The 13,829-nt window shown below is 36.5% G+C and overlaps 1 protein-coding gene across 1 annotated transcript; it reads right to left on the reverse strand.

Moving 5' to 3' along the window:
* Positions 1-1,576: 1,576 nt before the first annotated feature.
* On the reverse strand, positions 1,577-12,783 carry FAM240B (family with sequence similarity 240 member B; the record flags this gene model as incomplete). Its single annotated transcript, XM_080819358.1, has 2 exons — positions 1,577-1,670; positions 12,641-12,783. 2 exons carry the CDS (start codon positions 12,781-12,783, stop codon positions 1,577-1,579), a joined length of 237 nt encoding a protein of 78 aa, XP_080675484.1.
* Positions 12,784-13,829: the final 1,046 nt, after the last annotated feature.

The raw sequence follows: 13,829 nt of genomic DNA on the forward strand, positions 1-13,829 counted from the left end.
GTGTGAGTATGCATGTGTATTTGTGTATGTCTGTGTCAATGTGTAAGTGTGGGTGTGAATGTGTGTGTCTGTACACACCTATGTGAACATGGGGAAAATACAGGAGGACTCATTCTGGTTATTAACATGGGTTATGGGGTACAGGGGGTGCCAATGGTAGGGAATGCAGAGAAAAAGGGGAAGCAAGTTAAGACAGTGAAAAGAAGGAGAAACAGTTAGTAAAAAAATGTAATAAAAGTACAACAACCTGTATGATATAATGATTTATGCACTTATATGAAAATATATAATGTGCAACCCTTACTCATTTTTTTATAGGTCTCAGCTTAAATATCAATTTCCCAGGGAGCTTTCCCTGACCACTCTGTATTGTTATGTAACATGATATATATTCCCATCCTTCTCTGTCCTTATTAAAATTGTATTTTACTATTAGCCTCTTTTTCCAAACTTTGCTCAGATTTTCCCAGCTTTCGATTACTGTTTAAATGTTGTATCCAAATTGGATAAGAACTTGTAGCAGGGGTCTGGATCTCATAACTGTGGGGATCTGGCCACCCCATGGTTCTCTTAGCTCTGAGAAGTCCTGTCAGTTTTCCAAGGGAAGAAGTTTATGTTACCACAGGGTGTTAATGAGGGATCATGCCTTTCCCAGCACTGTCTCAGGTTATCTCCCCTGGGTCCGTCTGGCCATCTGCATTCCTTTGTGCTCAGGGCTTCTGTACCTGTCCCCCAGAGAGGATTCTGTGGGCAGAAGAACTCTAGTTACTGTGATTGATAGAACTTGCCCAGCTCTGTGGTCATGCTCTGGAACTGAGAAGAGACTACAGTGAGGGTGACTGTAAATTCCAGAATGTGTCTGGGGACAGCTGGAGCTGACACTTGTTCTAACACCACAGACTAACCAAGACAGGCATGAAAGAGTTAACACAGGGCATGCTCCAGTGAGGGCACAACAACGGAGTTTATTAAGCATTATCTTATTTTATGTTTCTAATTAAAGATGTTTATGAGAAAGAAATTCATATGAAGGGAAGAGAAAGATACTTAGTTCAATTCATTTTCAGACTGTATAGTTAATAAATTCTTCTTTTTATAATAATAGCCTTATTTTTTTAAGTAGTTGCATTTCTGTATTCACAAAAAGCAGGACAGGAAGAAAAGATTGACTCTGTTTTTCTAGAAGATCCAGAGAAGCCAGATTCCCATCCAGGTCATTGTCCTTGGTAAGCTTAGATAAAACATTCAGATTTGAAAATGAAAAGAAAACGTGGAAATAAATTACACTACATGGATCTTTGAAACCTGGCGAGTGTTAATTCTAAGAGCTTTTTATATTAAATAACCTGAGCTTCCCTGTCACATTGCCTGTCACTCTGTCCTGTGCAGAGAGGATTGAGTTGGATAACGACTCCCATTAGCACTGGGGAAGGTTTCACATGTAAATCCCTTACAAATGGGAAAGCAAATAGAGTATCCTGGTTAGTAAATCAACAAAGCTTGGGTGTTAGATTTTTCTCCTAGAAGAGTGCCCTTGGTGGTTTGTTATCTTTGCAGTGGATGAAGCAGGCAGCTCTCAGCCCACTGTGCTTGCCTGCTTTTCCTTCTCATCAGGAGTGTCCAGCATCTGCAGCCTTTTCTCCAGTCTCTGTTTCCATTCTTCTCTGAGCCTGAGGGGAGAAAAATACAAGTGGTTAGTGCTTTTGTCTCCATATCTGCTGGTCCAATTGAGGTGTGTTTTTTTCCCCCCTTCTAACAAATATTTTTAAGAGAAACAAATGGCTTTTACAGATTAATGAAGACAAAAATAGATAAATGAAAAAAGTCTATGAATATATAGTTGTATAAATTTGTTCCTTCCTAAACTGATGTGTGGATTCAGTGTAACATCAAACAAAATCCCAGAAAGACCTTCTTGGTAGATACCAATAAGCTGACTCTAAATTTTATATGAAGGCAAAAGGACTAGATTAGGAACAACTTTGAAGAAGAAAGTTGGAAGACTCACACTATTTAATTCTGTGACTTAAGAGGTTATAATAATCAAGACAGTATGGCACTGGTGAAGGAACACACAAATAGGTCAATGGAACAGAAGAGAGTCCAGAAATAAATATACCCAAATACAGCCAATTGATTATTGACAAGAGACAAAGGCAAGAGAGGAAAGATTTTTTTTTTTTTTTTTTTCAAATAAATGGTCTGCGGTGCCTGGGTGCCTCAGTCAGTTAAGTGTCTGCCTTCGGCTCAGGTCATGATCCCAGGGTCCTGGGATTGAGTCCCTCATTGGGGTCCCTGCCCAGCAGGAAGCCTCCTTCTTTCTCTCTCACTCCCCCTGGTTGTGTTTCGTCTCTCGCTGTGTCTCTCTCTGTCAAATAAATAAATAAAATCTTTAACAAACAAACAAACAAGCAAACAAAAAATGGTGCTGGAGCATCATACATTCATATTTTTAAAAATGGACTTTAGGAGTGTCTGGGTGGCTTGGTCAGTTAAGCATCTGTCTTTGGCTTGAGTTATAATCTCGGGGTCCTGGGATCAAGCCCCACATCAGGCTCCCTGCTTCTCCCTTTCCCTCTGCCCCTCTTCTCACCTCTCCCCACTTGTGCTCTCTGCTCTCTCTTTCAAGTAAATGGATGAAATCTTTAAAAAAAAAAAAAAAGGACTTTAATCTATACTCCACATCTTATACAAAATTAACTCAAAATGGATCATAGACCTAAATATAAAATGTAAGACTAAGACTTCTAAAAAAAAAAAAAAAACCCACAAAATAACATCTCCATTATTTCCCTTGGCTTAGGGGAAAAATTCTTAGCTACAACACAAAAAGCATAATTCATTGGAAAAAGAAAACTTGGATTTTTATCAAAATAAAAAATTTGTTCTGTGAGGCACTGTAAAAGGGAATAAAAGGCAAGCCATAAGTGAAGAACATTTTTGCAAATCACAAATCTGTTAAGAGACTTGTTTCTAGAATATATAAAGTTCAAACTAAATGTTAAGAAAATAAACAATGTAATGGGCAAAAAATTTGAACAAACATTTTGCCAAAGAAGTTGTATGGATGGCAAATAAACACATAAAATTAATACTTAGCATAACTAGGAAAATGAAAATTAAACTACAATGAGGTAACCCTGGTCTCATAGAATGACCCAAACAAAAAAGAAAAACAACAAAAAGAGTCCCTTCTTAATCCTCTCCTCCCCCAAAAACTCCAACAAAATTTAAAAAACCTTTACAACAAAACTGAAATCAAGTGTTGGTCAGGATGTTGAGTAACTGGAATTCTTTTACATTGTGGTGGAAATACAAAATGGTATAGTCAGTTGGGAAAATAGTTTGGCATTTACCATATGACCAGCAATCTTAATCCTGGGTATTGACTGAAGAGAAACAGAGACTTATGTTCCACAGAAATCTGTATGCAAATGTTTACAGCAGTTTTATTCATAATCATCAAAAACCAGAAAAGACCCTAATGTCCTTTTGGTGGATCACCAAACTGTGATACATCCACACAACAGAATAATACTCAGCAATGATGAGGAATAGGCAACTGTTATGCACAACAACAATAATTAATCCCAAATACATTTTGCTGAGTGAGAAAAGCCAGATCAAGAGACTACATATTATATACTTCATTTATGCAATTCTGGAGAAAGCAAAACTATAGGGGTAAAGAACAGATCATTGGTTGCCAGGGATTAGAAAGTAATGGAGGAATTGACCACAAAGGAGCAGCATGTGGGGATTTTTCAGAGCGATGGGACTATACTGTATCTTGAGTGTGGTAATTATATGACTCTAAGCATCTGTCAAAAACTCACAGAACTGTATGTACACATGAAAAAAATGCATGGTGCTTATAAATCAATTGAGAAAAAGAAAATCCATAGTAAAATGGCCAGAGGATATAAAATGGCTGCACCAGAAGAAGAAATCCAACTGTTTCTTATGCATATAAAAATATCTCATCTAAACTTGTAATTAATTAAATTCAGTTTAATTCTGGAACACTGAAAAGAAATTTGAAAATTCAGTTTAAAACCGTGAGATGCCATTTTTCACCTGTCAGATTAACAATGATTAAGAGTTTGACAACACACAGTGTGAGCAACTACGGAAATTGGCACTCCCATACTCAGGATGGGAGTTTAAATTAATACAACATCTTTGCAAAACAAGAAGTCAGGAAGTCAAAATTAAAAACAACAACAAAGAACTCATCTTTTGACTTAAGATTTTAATTTTTATGAACTTATTCCATAATTCTTATTCATGTATGCAAAAATGTATTTGCAAGTATTCTTTTTAGAACATTTAGAACAGCCAGAAAATGAAAAACAACCGGTGTTCTTTGATGTGATTGATTAAATCAATTGTTAACATCATTATAAGGGAAAGCATTAAAGAAGAACTGGGTGTACTTATATAGAAAAGCTTCCAGGTAAGTTAAAAAAAAAAAGGGCGCAAATTAGTGAAGATAGTATAGTCTTATTTTGCATAAAAATATAGCACACATATTTATTTGCTTATTCAAATTGAAGCTTTGGAGAAAGATATACAAAGAACTTGGCAGCTTTCCCTGGAGAGTAGGTCTAGGAGTCTAAGTAAGAAGGATACTCACTTCTAATTATATGACTTTTTGTGATACTTGAATTAAAAAAAAAGTATATATATGTGTGTGTGTGTATATATATATATATATATATATATATGCACTCGTGGTCATTACATAGATATAAAAATAACCAAAATGAAAAGATTGGGTAAATGTTATTAGTTTACTGGAGCTGCCATAACAAAATACCACAGTCTGGGGGTCTTAAACAACAAAAATTTATTTTCTCATAGCTCTGGAGGCTGGAAGTCCTAGATCAAGGTGTCAGTAGATTTTGTTTTCTCCCAATGCCTCTCTCCTTTGCTTGCAGATGGTCTTTTTGCTTCATTCTCATGTGGCCTTTCCTCTGGGTGTGTGCGCATTCCTGGTGTCCCTTAGTGCATCCTAATTTCTTCTTATAAGGACATTAATCGGATTGGATTACGCAGACACTAAAGTTCTCCTTTGAAGCAAGTCACCTCTCTTAAAGGCCCTATAAGCAAATACAGTCACACTCTGAGGTACTGGGGGTTAGGACTTTAGCATGAATTTGAGGGGATACAATTCAGTTCATAACATTGCTAAAGCAAAGTAATGCATGCTTATTTCAGGGAAATCAGAATATATGAAGAAGAATTTAAAAAGTTGGATTTAACCTTAATTTTTCACCCTTATAAATAGCCCTAAAGTGAGTATAATAATAATACTCTCTTAATATACCTATTTTCCTTGGAGAAATTCCTAGAGAAAAGTAAGTTAGAGGGTATAAGTATTTTGAAGGCTTTAGGCACCTACTACTAATGGATTTCTGGAAGATTCTCACTTAAAACTCTGCTCAATTATAGGCCCAGGAAAGAATTTAAAGACTATGCAGTATCTGGCTATTGTTAGTTATAGTTGTTGTTTAAGCACATTAGCAACCAAGAATTGAAATTTGAAGTATCGAGAGAAGAATTAGGGATATAGGAAATAATGTTAAGACATTGGTTATATCCTCATTCTACCTCAAATTAAATTAAAGTGATGGACATAAAAATAACAGTTTGCTTATTTGAAAGGTGAGATAAAACATGGAATGGTTGTTCTCTCGTAGCCAGGCAGTTGGTCCACAGCTTTTCGCACACTTTACTTGGGAAGTGATGATTTATTGAGCTTATATGACCTTCTGTTGATATCCATCTTTTAGTAATTTTGACAAGTTGTTATTTCTTCATTATGCTTATTAAGTATGCACCTTCTATTTCAACTTGCAACCAATCTCTAGGTTCATAAGCTCCCCTTATTAAGAATTTCTGAAAGGTTCTTTAAATAAATTTGCCTCCAAAGTTACACGACTTTTGTCTCTGAAATCTTTTAAAGTTCACTAATGACTATTTGTTTTTAAATAAATTGCTATCTGTGTATTTCATAGAACTGGATGAAATTCTTAATATGATATGAACTCATTCACTAATTAAAGGGGCTTTGTTTTTTCTGGATGTAGTGGGCATGAAAATGTGTCACTCAGAGATGCTGCTGTGGGGAGCATAGCTGACTTCCCATCTGCAACTACTTCCCATCTACATCTGCTCCAAGCATTTGCACCAAGGCCAAACTTTTCTTGGGCTACTCTCAGCCAGTGACTGAGCACAGCAGAGGTACCAATGCAGGCCTCTCTCTGCAAGATACGGAACTTCTTTGAATAGTTGCCTTTGGCTCAGGGACTTCCCATTAGTCTGGCCAAAACTTTATTAGGTTTGCCCTGACGCGTAACCCAGTTCCACTTCCTTCCCTTTCTCTTTCATGGAGGTCAGACCTGTAGCACAGTCTGATGACTCTCCTTAACTTCTCTGACTCTTCTTAGTGGTATGCTATTAGTTTGTGAGGATAATTCTTATTTTTTTAGGGATTTTGTAAGCTCATTATTAAATATAAACATTACTAAAAGTAAATTGTAAAGTTACAATTAAATTATATTAAGTTTAATCTATTAAATTTATTAAGACTATTAACTTAATGTTATATTAATTTTATTAAAACCAGTAATAACTGTGTGAAATTCACTTTCTAGTTATTTTACTGCATTTTGCAATAATCTGTGATCTTCAGGTTATTTAGGTCTATTATCTTTAAATGGTGAAATTATTATATGATGGGGTGCCATTGCCTTCTCAACTCATCTTCACTGATGTCACATCGATAGCTTGAAATAAACCATTTACAACATGGATGTTGGCAAAGACTATAAATCTGGCCAGTTGCCCATGTTTGTAAATAAATAAAGTTTCATTGAACTATAGTTCTGACTCTGTTTACATATCGTCTAAGGCTGCTTTCACATGACAGTGACAGAGCTGAGTAGATGCAACAAGGACCACATGCCCCCCCCCTCAATATTTGCAACCTTGTCCTTATAAAAAATGTTTGTTGACCCCTCATCTAGACTTTTAAAGTGATGGAGACAATTTTAATATTGCAGATTAAATTTAGAACTGTGCTATGTTTATAACTATTACATTATAACTATCAAACAAATAAACAAATACATACATAATTTGTGTAAATATTCTTCCAGTACTAGAAAACTATTCTTGATGATCTAACTTATTTGTTAAATTAATAGTAATGAAGTACTCATCCAATTTTGTCAAATCGTGGTTGAACTGCAACTATAGATTGGCTGTAGATGAAAGAGGTTGGCATAAACCAATAAAAGCATACTATGAAAATCAGTTAGGTATATGGAATTTATAATAAAGAACATTGTATATTTTCTTAATATTTGTAAATTGTGTGCTACACATACTTTATACCTATGAAATTTATGATAAACTTACATAGGTATATACACATGTACATTTTTTTTTCCACAGAGAGCCAGTTTTTAAACATTTGTTAGTACAGCACAACTTCCTCCCCATTTTTCTCTCACAGGTGTTTCCCCCCAAAAATGTCATACCCATCAAATCTTGCCCTCTGCTTCTCACCAAGTTAATGTATTTGGAATGATAAATTTATTCTAGGAACAGAGCTTAGGAATCTGGCGTTCATAATACATTTCTCCACTTTTTATGATAGCTATAACACTATTTATTGCCAGATGGTAAAGGATTCAGGGCTCTATCTACCCAAGTTCTCTTTAAATCTTGTTTTCTGAATATTTAGATTGTTTGCTGCCCCTTTCTGATCAACATTATTTATCACTGTGTTGCTGCCATTTATCTCGGGTTCTCAGTAAAGTGGTGAATATAAGTGCATATACAGACCTTTTATTTTGTAGTAAGAAAGGTCAACATGAGAAAGGTAAAGCTTAAAAATTGGTATACAGACTGAGATACAGTAGAGGAACAATACAACTGGCTTTTGAAGCTTGAAGATAACATTTTCCCTTAATCCTACAGATATTGACCTCACTTTTCAAATGGAGACCAAACAAAATTTACTATTTATTATTCTAGATTCATCTGATTTGTGGAGGAGTTGTAGTTAATATATAGGAACACAGATTCTCCCTGATACGTTGGGGGTTTGATTAGAAAGCACGATTTTTTTCTGAGATTCTTAAACTAGAATTGTAACATCCTTACTGGAAACCAGTGAAGAGCAGCTGGGACAAAATCAGATTTTTTCTAACATTTGTGAGGCACTAAATATATGTATCAGTTTGGATCCTCCAAGAAGCAGACTTGGAGGAATCACCTATGAAAAATAAAGGTGAAGAGTGAACTGAAGTAGTCAGGACAGTCTTCAGACTTCCATGCTGGCCTCATCCCTGTGGAAAGAGAGGGAGGAAAAAAATGTGGGTGCGAAGAGCTCCACCCCACAGCACAGTGCTAAAAAAGCTGGGGCTAGGTTGAGGGGGAGGCCCTGGGCAAGGTGCCCAGCAAAGAAGCTCTGTCATGCAGGAACTGCCCAGAACTAGTTTCCTCTGCCATGCTCAGTCAGGGTTAAGTTTGGCCCCAACTCAAGCTCAGTGATGGATCCAGAAGGGTGGCAGCTAGAGCTCTCTGTCAGCTCTGTGCCCCATTGCAAGCTACCTTGAAGGAGCGCTGAATAGAGTACATCTGTGGTTACTACAATATGTAGAGTAGTAAATAATTCCAGTCATCAAAGAGTTTATAGTTTATTGAGTTCTTGATCTCCCGTTTTGAATCTTGGTATTTCATTACAATCTCTGTACTTTTGTTTGAATATGAAAGGTCAGACATTGATTTTGCCACTTCTATTCCAGTAGAATAACAGATATACCTTTATAGTAGTTTTTCCTTAGTAAGGAGAGATGGGCCTGATCCTGGTTTCCTTGTGACCTGCAGCTCACTGGCCTGATTGTGGGGCAGAGCTCCAATAGCCAACACAGGATGGCACAGGATGACACAGGATGACAGCCTTGGCATAATGACTTGAACAAGTCAGTTTACTAATCACATTCCCCATCTCAGTTTGAATGAAAAATCTAAATTTTTTTCTCAGTGGTGCTCTTTCTAGACTAAATCTTATTTTATAACAGATTTAAAATAATGATTTCATCTGGCTAGGAGATTATGAGTTGGGTATTTTGTTACCTGCGGTTGAAAGCATCCTGAATGACACATCTGATAAGCAGGAACCAAGCAGAGGGAGGGGAGTGGTCCTGAAGTGAGGCTTGATAAACCCCTTTCCCACTCAAGTCTTCCAGATTTAATATCTACCTGATGCTGTGAATTCTGTTACATTCTGAAGAGGTATTTTGAAACCATATTTAAACTAAAACACTATTTTTTTTTTAAATATAAGCCCTGCACAATTTCTCAGTTATAGCTACAGGCTGATCATTTACACTTAGTTGTCCATGTCATTTATCATCTAAACTGCAATACTTTTAAAATAAAAGGGCAAATCATAGTCTGTAATTATAACAAATGATAGATGTTTACCTGAACTGTCCCCCAAATGAGGAGGTTTGGTCATCACACCTATACTGCATCAAATTGTCTCCATCAGTTATTTGCAAACAGTTTTCAACTTATCTATTGGTCAATAGAAATTCCTCTTGTGTTGCTTCTTTCTGGCCATGCTCGGAGGAAGTAAGGGGTTTATGTTTCTGGGGTCACTCATCTTGCTTCATGATCTCACCTCCAAGGCCTCTGCCAGCTACGTCAGTTACCAGGGTAAATAGATGCTCTGCAGCTCTGTCTGAATTCTTCTGTGCAGTAGTGTGCTAACAAGCATGTCTGTTTCCTCTCTACCCAGCTTTGGCACAACTCTTGCTTGTCAGACCAGCAGAGAAAATAAGGAAATATTGATTTTGTTCTACCAGAAAAGGGACTGGTGGAAAATTTTAGGGTTTTTGTCTTCTAGTGTTCACTTAGAACATTTTTGTATTGTATATTGGCTTGAATTTGCCTTTTATAAGTGGAGAGTAGAATAAAAAAGAGTGTGAGTATTATGTATGTATGTTGGGAGTGTGTGCTTATGTATAGTGGAGTATGGGGAGGTATAGGTCACAGGGCTAGAATAGGGACGTTGGGGTTTATGGCATTTATTGGTCTGCAAGTATATGTTGGAAGGTACACTATTATTCTGTTTCAAACTGTTTGCTCAGATCAGCAGGATTTAAACCAATATTCCAACATTCTGGTTTTGGTGTGAAAAATAAATCTGGGATGACAAAACCACTACTTTTCATTCACTGTTAACCAAAATAAGAAAGCTTTTGAGTTTTTTAATTCATAGTTGATAAGGGAAATAGCTCTTAAGTGAGACTCCAGAACAGATGGGGAACCCCAGGAAGCTGCCTCTATTCCCCTGTCCCTTAAGATTTTCAATGCAGAGGCTCTGTTCACATCTTTAAACATTTATTTGTGGGACACAATGATGAAATGTTTCATGATGAGCACATTTTGAAGATTTATTCTGTTTGTTATAGAAGGGAGAGAAAACTGCCCCAACTTGGAGGGAGTCATTTCTGGGGCACATGGGAATCTTGAGAATTATTTGTTTAACTTACTTTAAAATTTAAAAAATTGCTTAATTATTTGTAAATGCATTTGTTCCATGGACCATTTGCAACTGGTTGTCTTTTTCATAACTTTATTTTGCCTAATTACAAAATGGCAGAACATCTTTGTAGAAACTTTGGAAAAACTAGGGGGGCTTATACACTAAAATCTGTCATTCCACCAATCAAAATTAATTTTTCTTATTATCTTAGTGTATTTTATTTTAATCCTTTTCTTGTATATACAGATAGATTGTGTATATATTCTGATAAAAATAAAATATTACAAATTATGCTTTTAATTCCATATCTTGAGAATTCTGGAAGGGAAAATGTACAGAGAGTTCATGCTGGGATTTGGCTCTCACTGGGTTGTGGGCCAAGACTTAGAGGGTGGAAGAAGGCAGGAACCACACAATTGACTTTCCTCACTCCCCTGGAGTCACCAGGACTGGATGCTCTAATATGCGACTCTTCTGCATGTAGAAAAGCCTGATTTAGCTTGCTGGATAAACAGGAATGTAGCTGGAATGGTGACAGAACTCTTCTTTGGCTATGGAGAGAAGCTATTTCTCCTCCAGAGCTAATAAAGGTTTTTAGAAGTTAATGTTGATTCAAGACATGTGAATTACATGTTTTCAGCTCAGCATGATCAGAAACATGGAGGCATAGTGCCGTGTGACTAGCAGAATACTCAGCTGCCACTCCACTGTGAGTAGGCATCTTAGCAAAACAGACAGCCTGGCTGGGCTGTTTCCCATTCTAAGGAGAGAGAACCCAGGTAGTTTCTGAAACAGTAAGTTGATCTCTCTATTCCAAAGTTTTGCACATGGGAGGGCAGGTGCTGGCTCTTTTATTCAGAGTGATGTTGACACATGTGACCTCACATAGGTATATGTTTCCCTTCAGCAGATTCCTTTGGCAAGAATATCAAGTTTACTTGCCAAAGAGAGGAAGACCACATTTTCCTCTCCCCAGAATATTAATATATATCATCCCAAATGTGAGATCTTTTATACTTATATAAATTGACCTAACCTTGAAATTTAGTGTACCTCATGTGCTGGGGATTGCAACAGAAGAGAGGTGAGGAAAACAAATTTTCAGTTTATCAAGATATAAATAACAGAATCTCACTTTTATTGATCTATAAAAAGGCTTATCCTTATCTATAAGTCACCGGTTCTCAATAAGGAGTGACTTTGCCCTCTAAGCAATATTTGGTAACATCAGCAGATATTTTTGTTGTCATAATGAGTAGGGGAGTCCTACTGGACTGTAACATTTTGAGGGATGTTGCTAAACATCTTACAAAGCACAGGACCCCCCCCCCAAAGAATTATCTGGCTCTAAATATTAAAGTGCTAGGTTGAAAAACCCTGGTATAGGTGGTGGAAAGACTGAATAAGTATATTAACTAAGCGGGTCTTGAATTTTCCATACTTTATGATGTTTTGACATCTTAAGAAACTTGCTGGCCTTGGAAAGGAATAGCCTTTTCTTAGAGCTATCAAAAGGCTTGATGTGAACATGTCAACCAATCCTGAGTCTGGGCCCCAACGACCTCTAACTCTCACATATGAAACCATATTTCCCCTTTCCTAAATTATCCCAGGGCTAGGTACCAGACAACTAGGAACCATATCGATAGCCCAAAGCCCTCTGAGATGATTCAAATTAGCGAACTGTTTATTCTGACTTGCCTTTTGTTCAGAAATTCCAGTAAAAGTTCTGGCTTAGATTTCCACCATGCTTCTGTCTTTTGACACCTGGGCAAGATCTGGTGCTTCCTCTGTGGCCCTGCATGGTACGTGGTAACCCTTTCCCTGAGACCCGTGAATATAATAAACTTCTTCTGGGTACTGTTTTCCTTTCTTCTCATGACTTCACTGACTTTACCATGTCATATTGAATAATTGCATTCTTAAAAGAGTGATAATGAAAATAATTCAGTCTCCCATCTTCACATCTGGTATATTTCTACAGAAAATTCAATTAAACAAATTTAATAAAAAAAATTTAATAATAATGCATTGCATTATTATTAAAAAATAATAGACAAATAATCCACATACTTTCTCAGGGCGCTCCTTCCCTGACGATCTTCCTCCAGTTCCCTGTAACAAGTCTGTTTGTTAATTTCTTTTTCCCAGAAGCTTTTGAGCTCATGACAAGTTTCACAGCAGAAGACTTCCCGACGAATATATTGATTGTTCATCCCCTGAAAAACAAAAGAAAAAAAAATCCCAGTTCTTCAAATAAAACCAGTCTAATTTTGGAGTGATGAAAGGTGAGTTTGAATCCAGCCCCTGCCACTTACACTTTTTTTTTTTGTTTCTTTTTTTTTTTTTTTTAAGATTTTATTTATCTACTTGACAGAGATCACAAGTAGGCAGAGAGGCAGGCAGGGGGAGGGGAAGCAGGCTTCCTGCTGAGCAGAGAGCCCAATGTGGGGCTCGATCTGAGGACCCTGAGATCATGACCTGAGCTGAAGGCAGAGGCTTAACCCACTGAGCCACCCAGGTGGCCCCCACTTACACTTTTTGTGATTATAGACAAATTGCATAGTAACCATGATTTTGTTTTCTCAACTGCAAATGGGAATAATAATGGTTCTGTCAGAAAATATAGTAAAAAATTGAAATGAATGAAAATAAAAAAGATGTTTAATAACCCTTACAGATTATCTGATTCTACAAGGGGCCTGCCCCTTTTATTGCCTTTGAGCTCCTTTACAACTCTGAAAGTATAGAAAAAAAATATAGTAATGCAAATGATTTTTGAACATAGAGATTCAAATAGATTTTGTCTAGGGGAATGCAACTGATAGCTGTGTGGATACCAAACAATTTTAATCTACTTCTAAATTCACTTCAGTATTTGTGATAGCTTATATATGTGTTTTATAAATTCTTTTTGAATTAGTTCTAATATCTCACTATTTTTCTCATTAATAAGTTAAATAAAATATTTGACTCATGTTCACTTTATATTTGTATGATAGTTATGATTTTAACTTAAAGAAACAATTCTTAACAGTTACTTCACAGTTGTGTGTATGTATACAAAATGAAATGTACGTCAGAAGCTCTAAACACAATATATATGACAAATAGGTAATCAACAGATGTTCTACCCTTTCCATCTTTCCTCACAGATAACAATAACCTTTACCATTTATTGAGCACATAATATGTGATAGGCCTTCTTTACACACTTGCATTTGATCCTTCTTGCAACTCTGGGAGCTGGGTGACTCTACAC

Source organism: Martes martes (genome assembly GCF_963455335.1).
Source record: "Martes martes genome assembly, chromosome: 12".
Classification (NCBI taxonomy): domain Eukaryota; kingdom Metazoa; phylum Chordata; class Mammalia; order Carnivora; family Mustelidae; genus Martes; species Martes martes.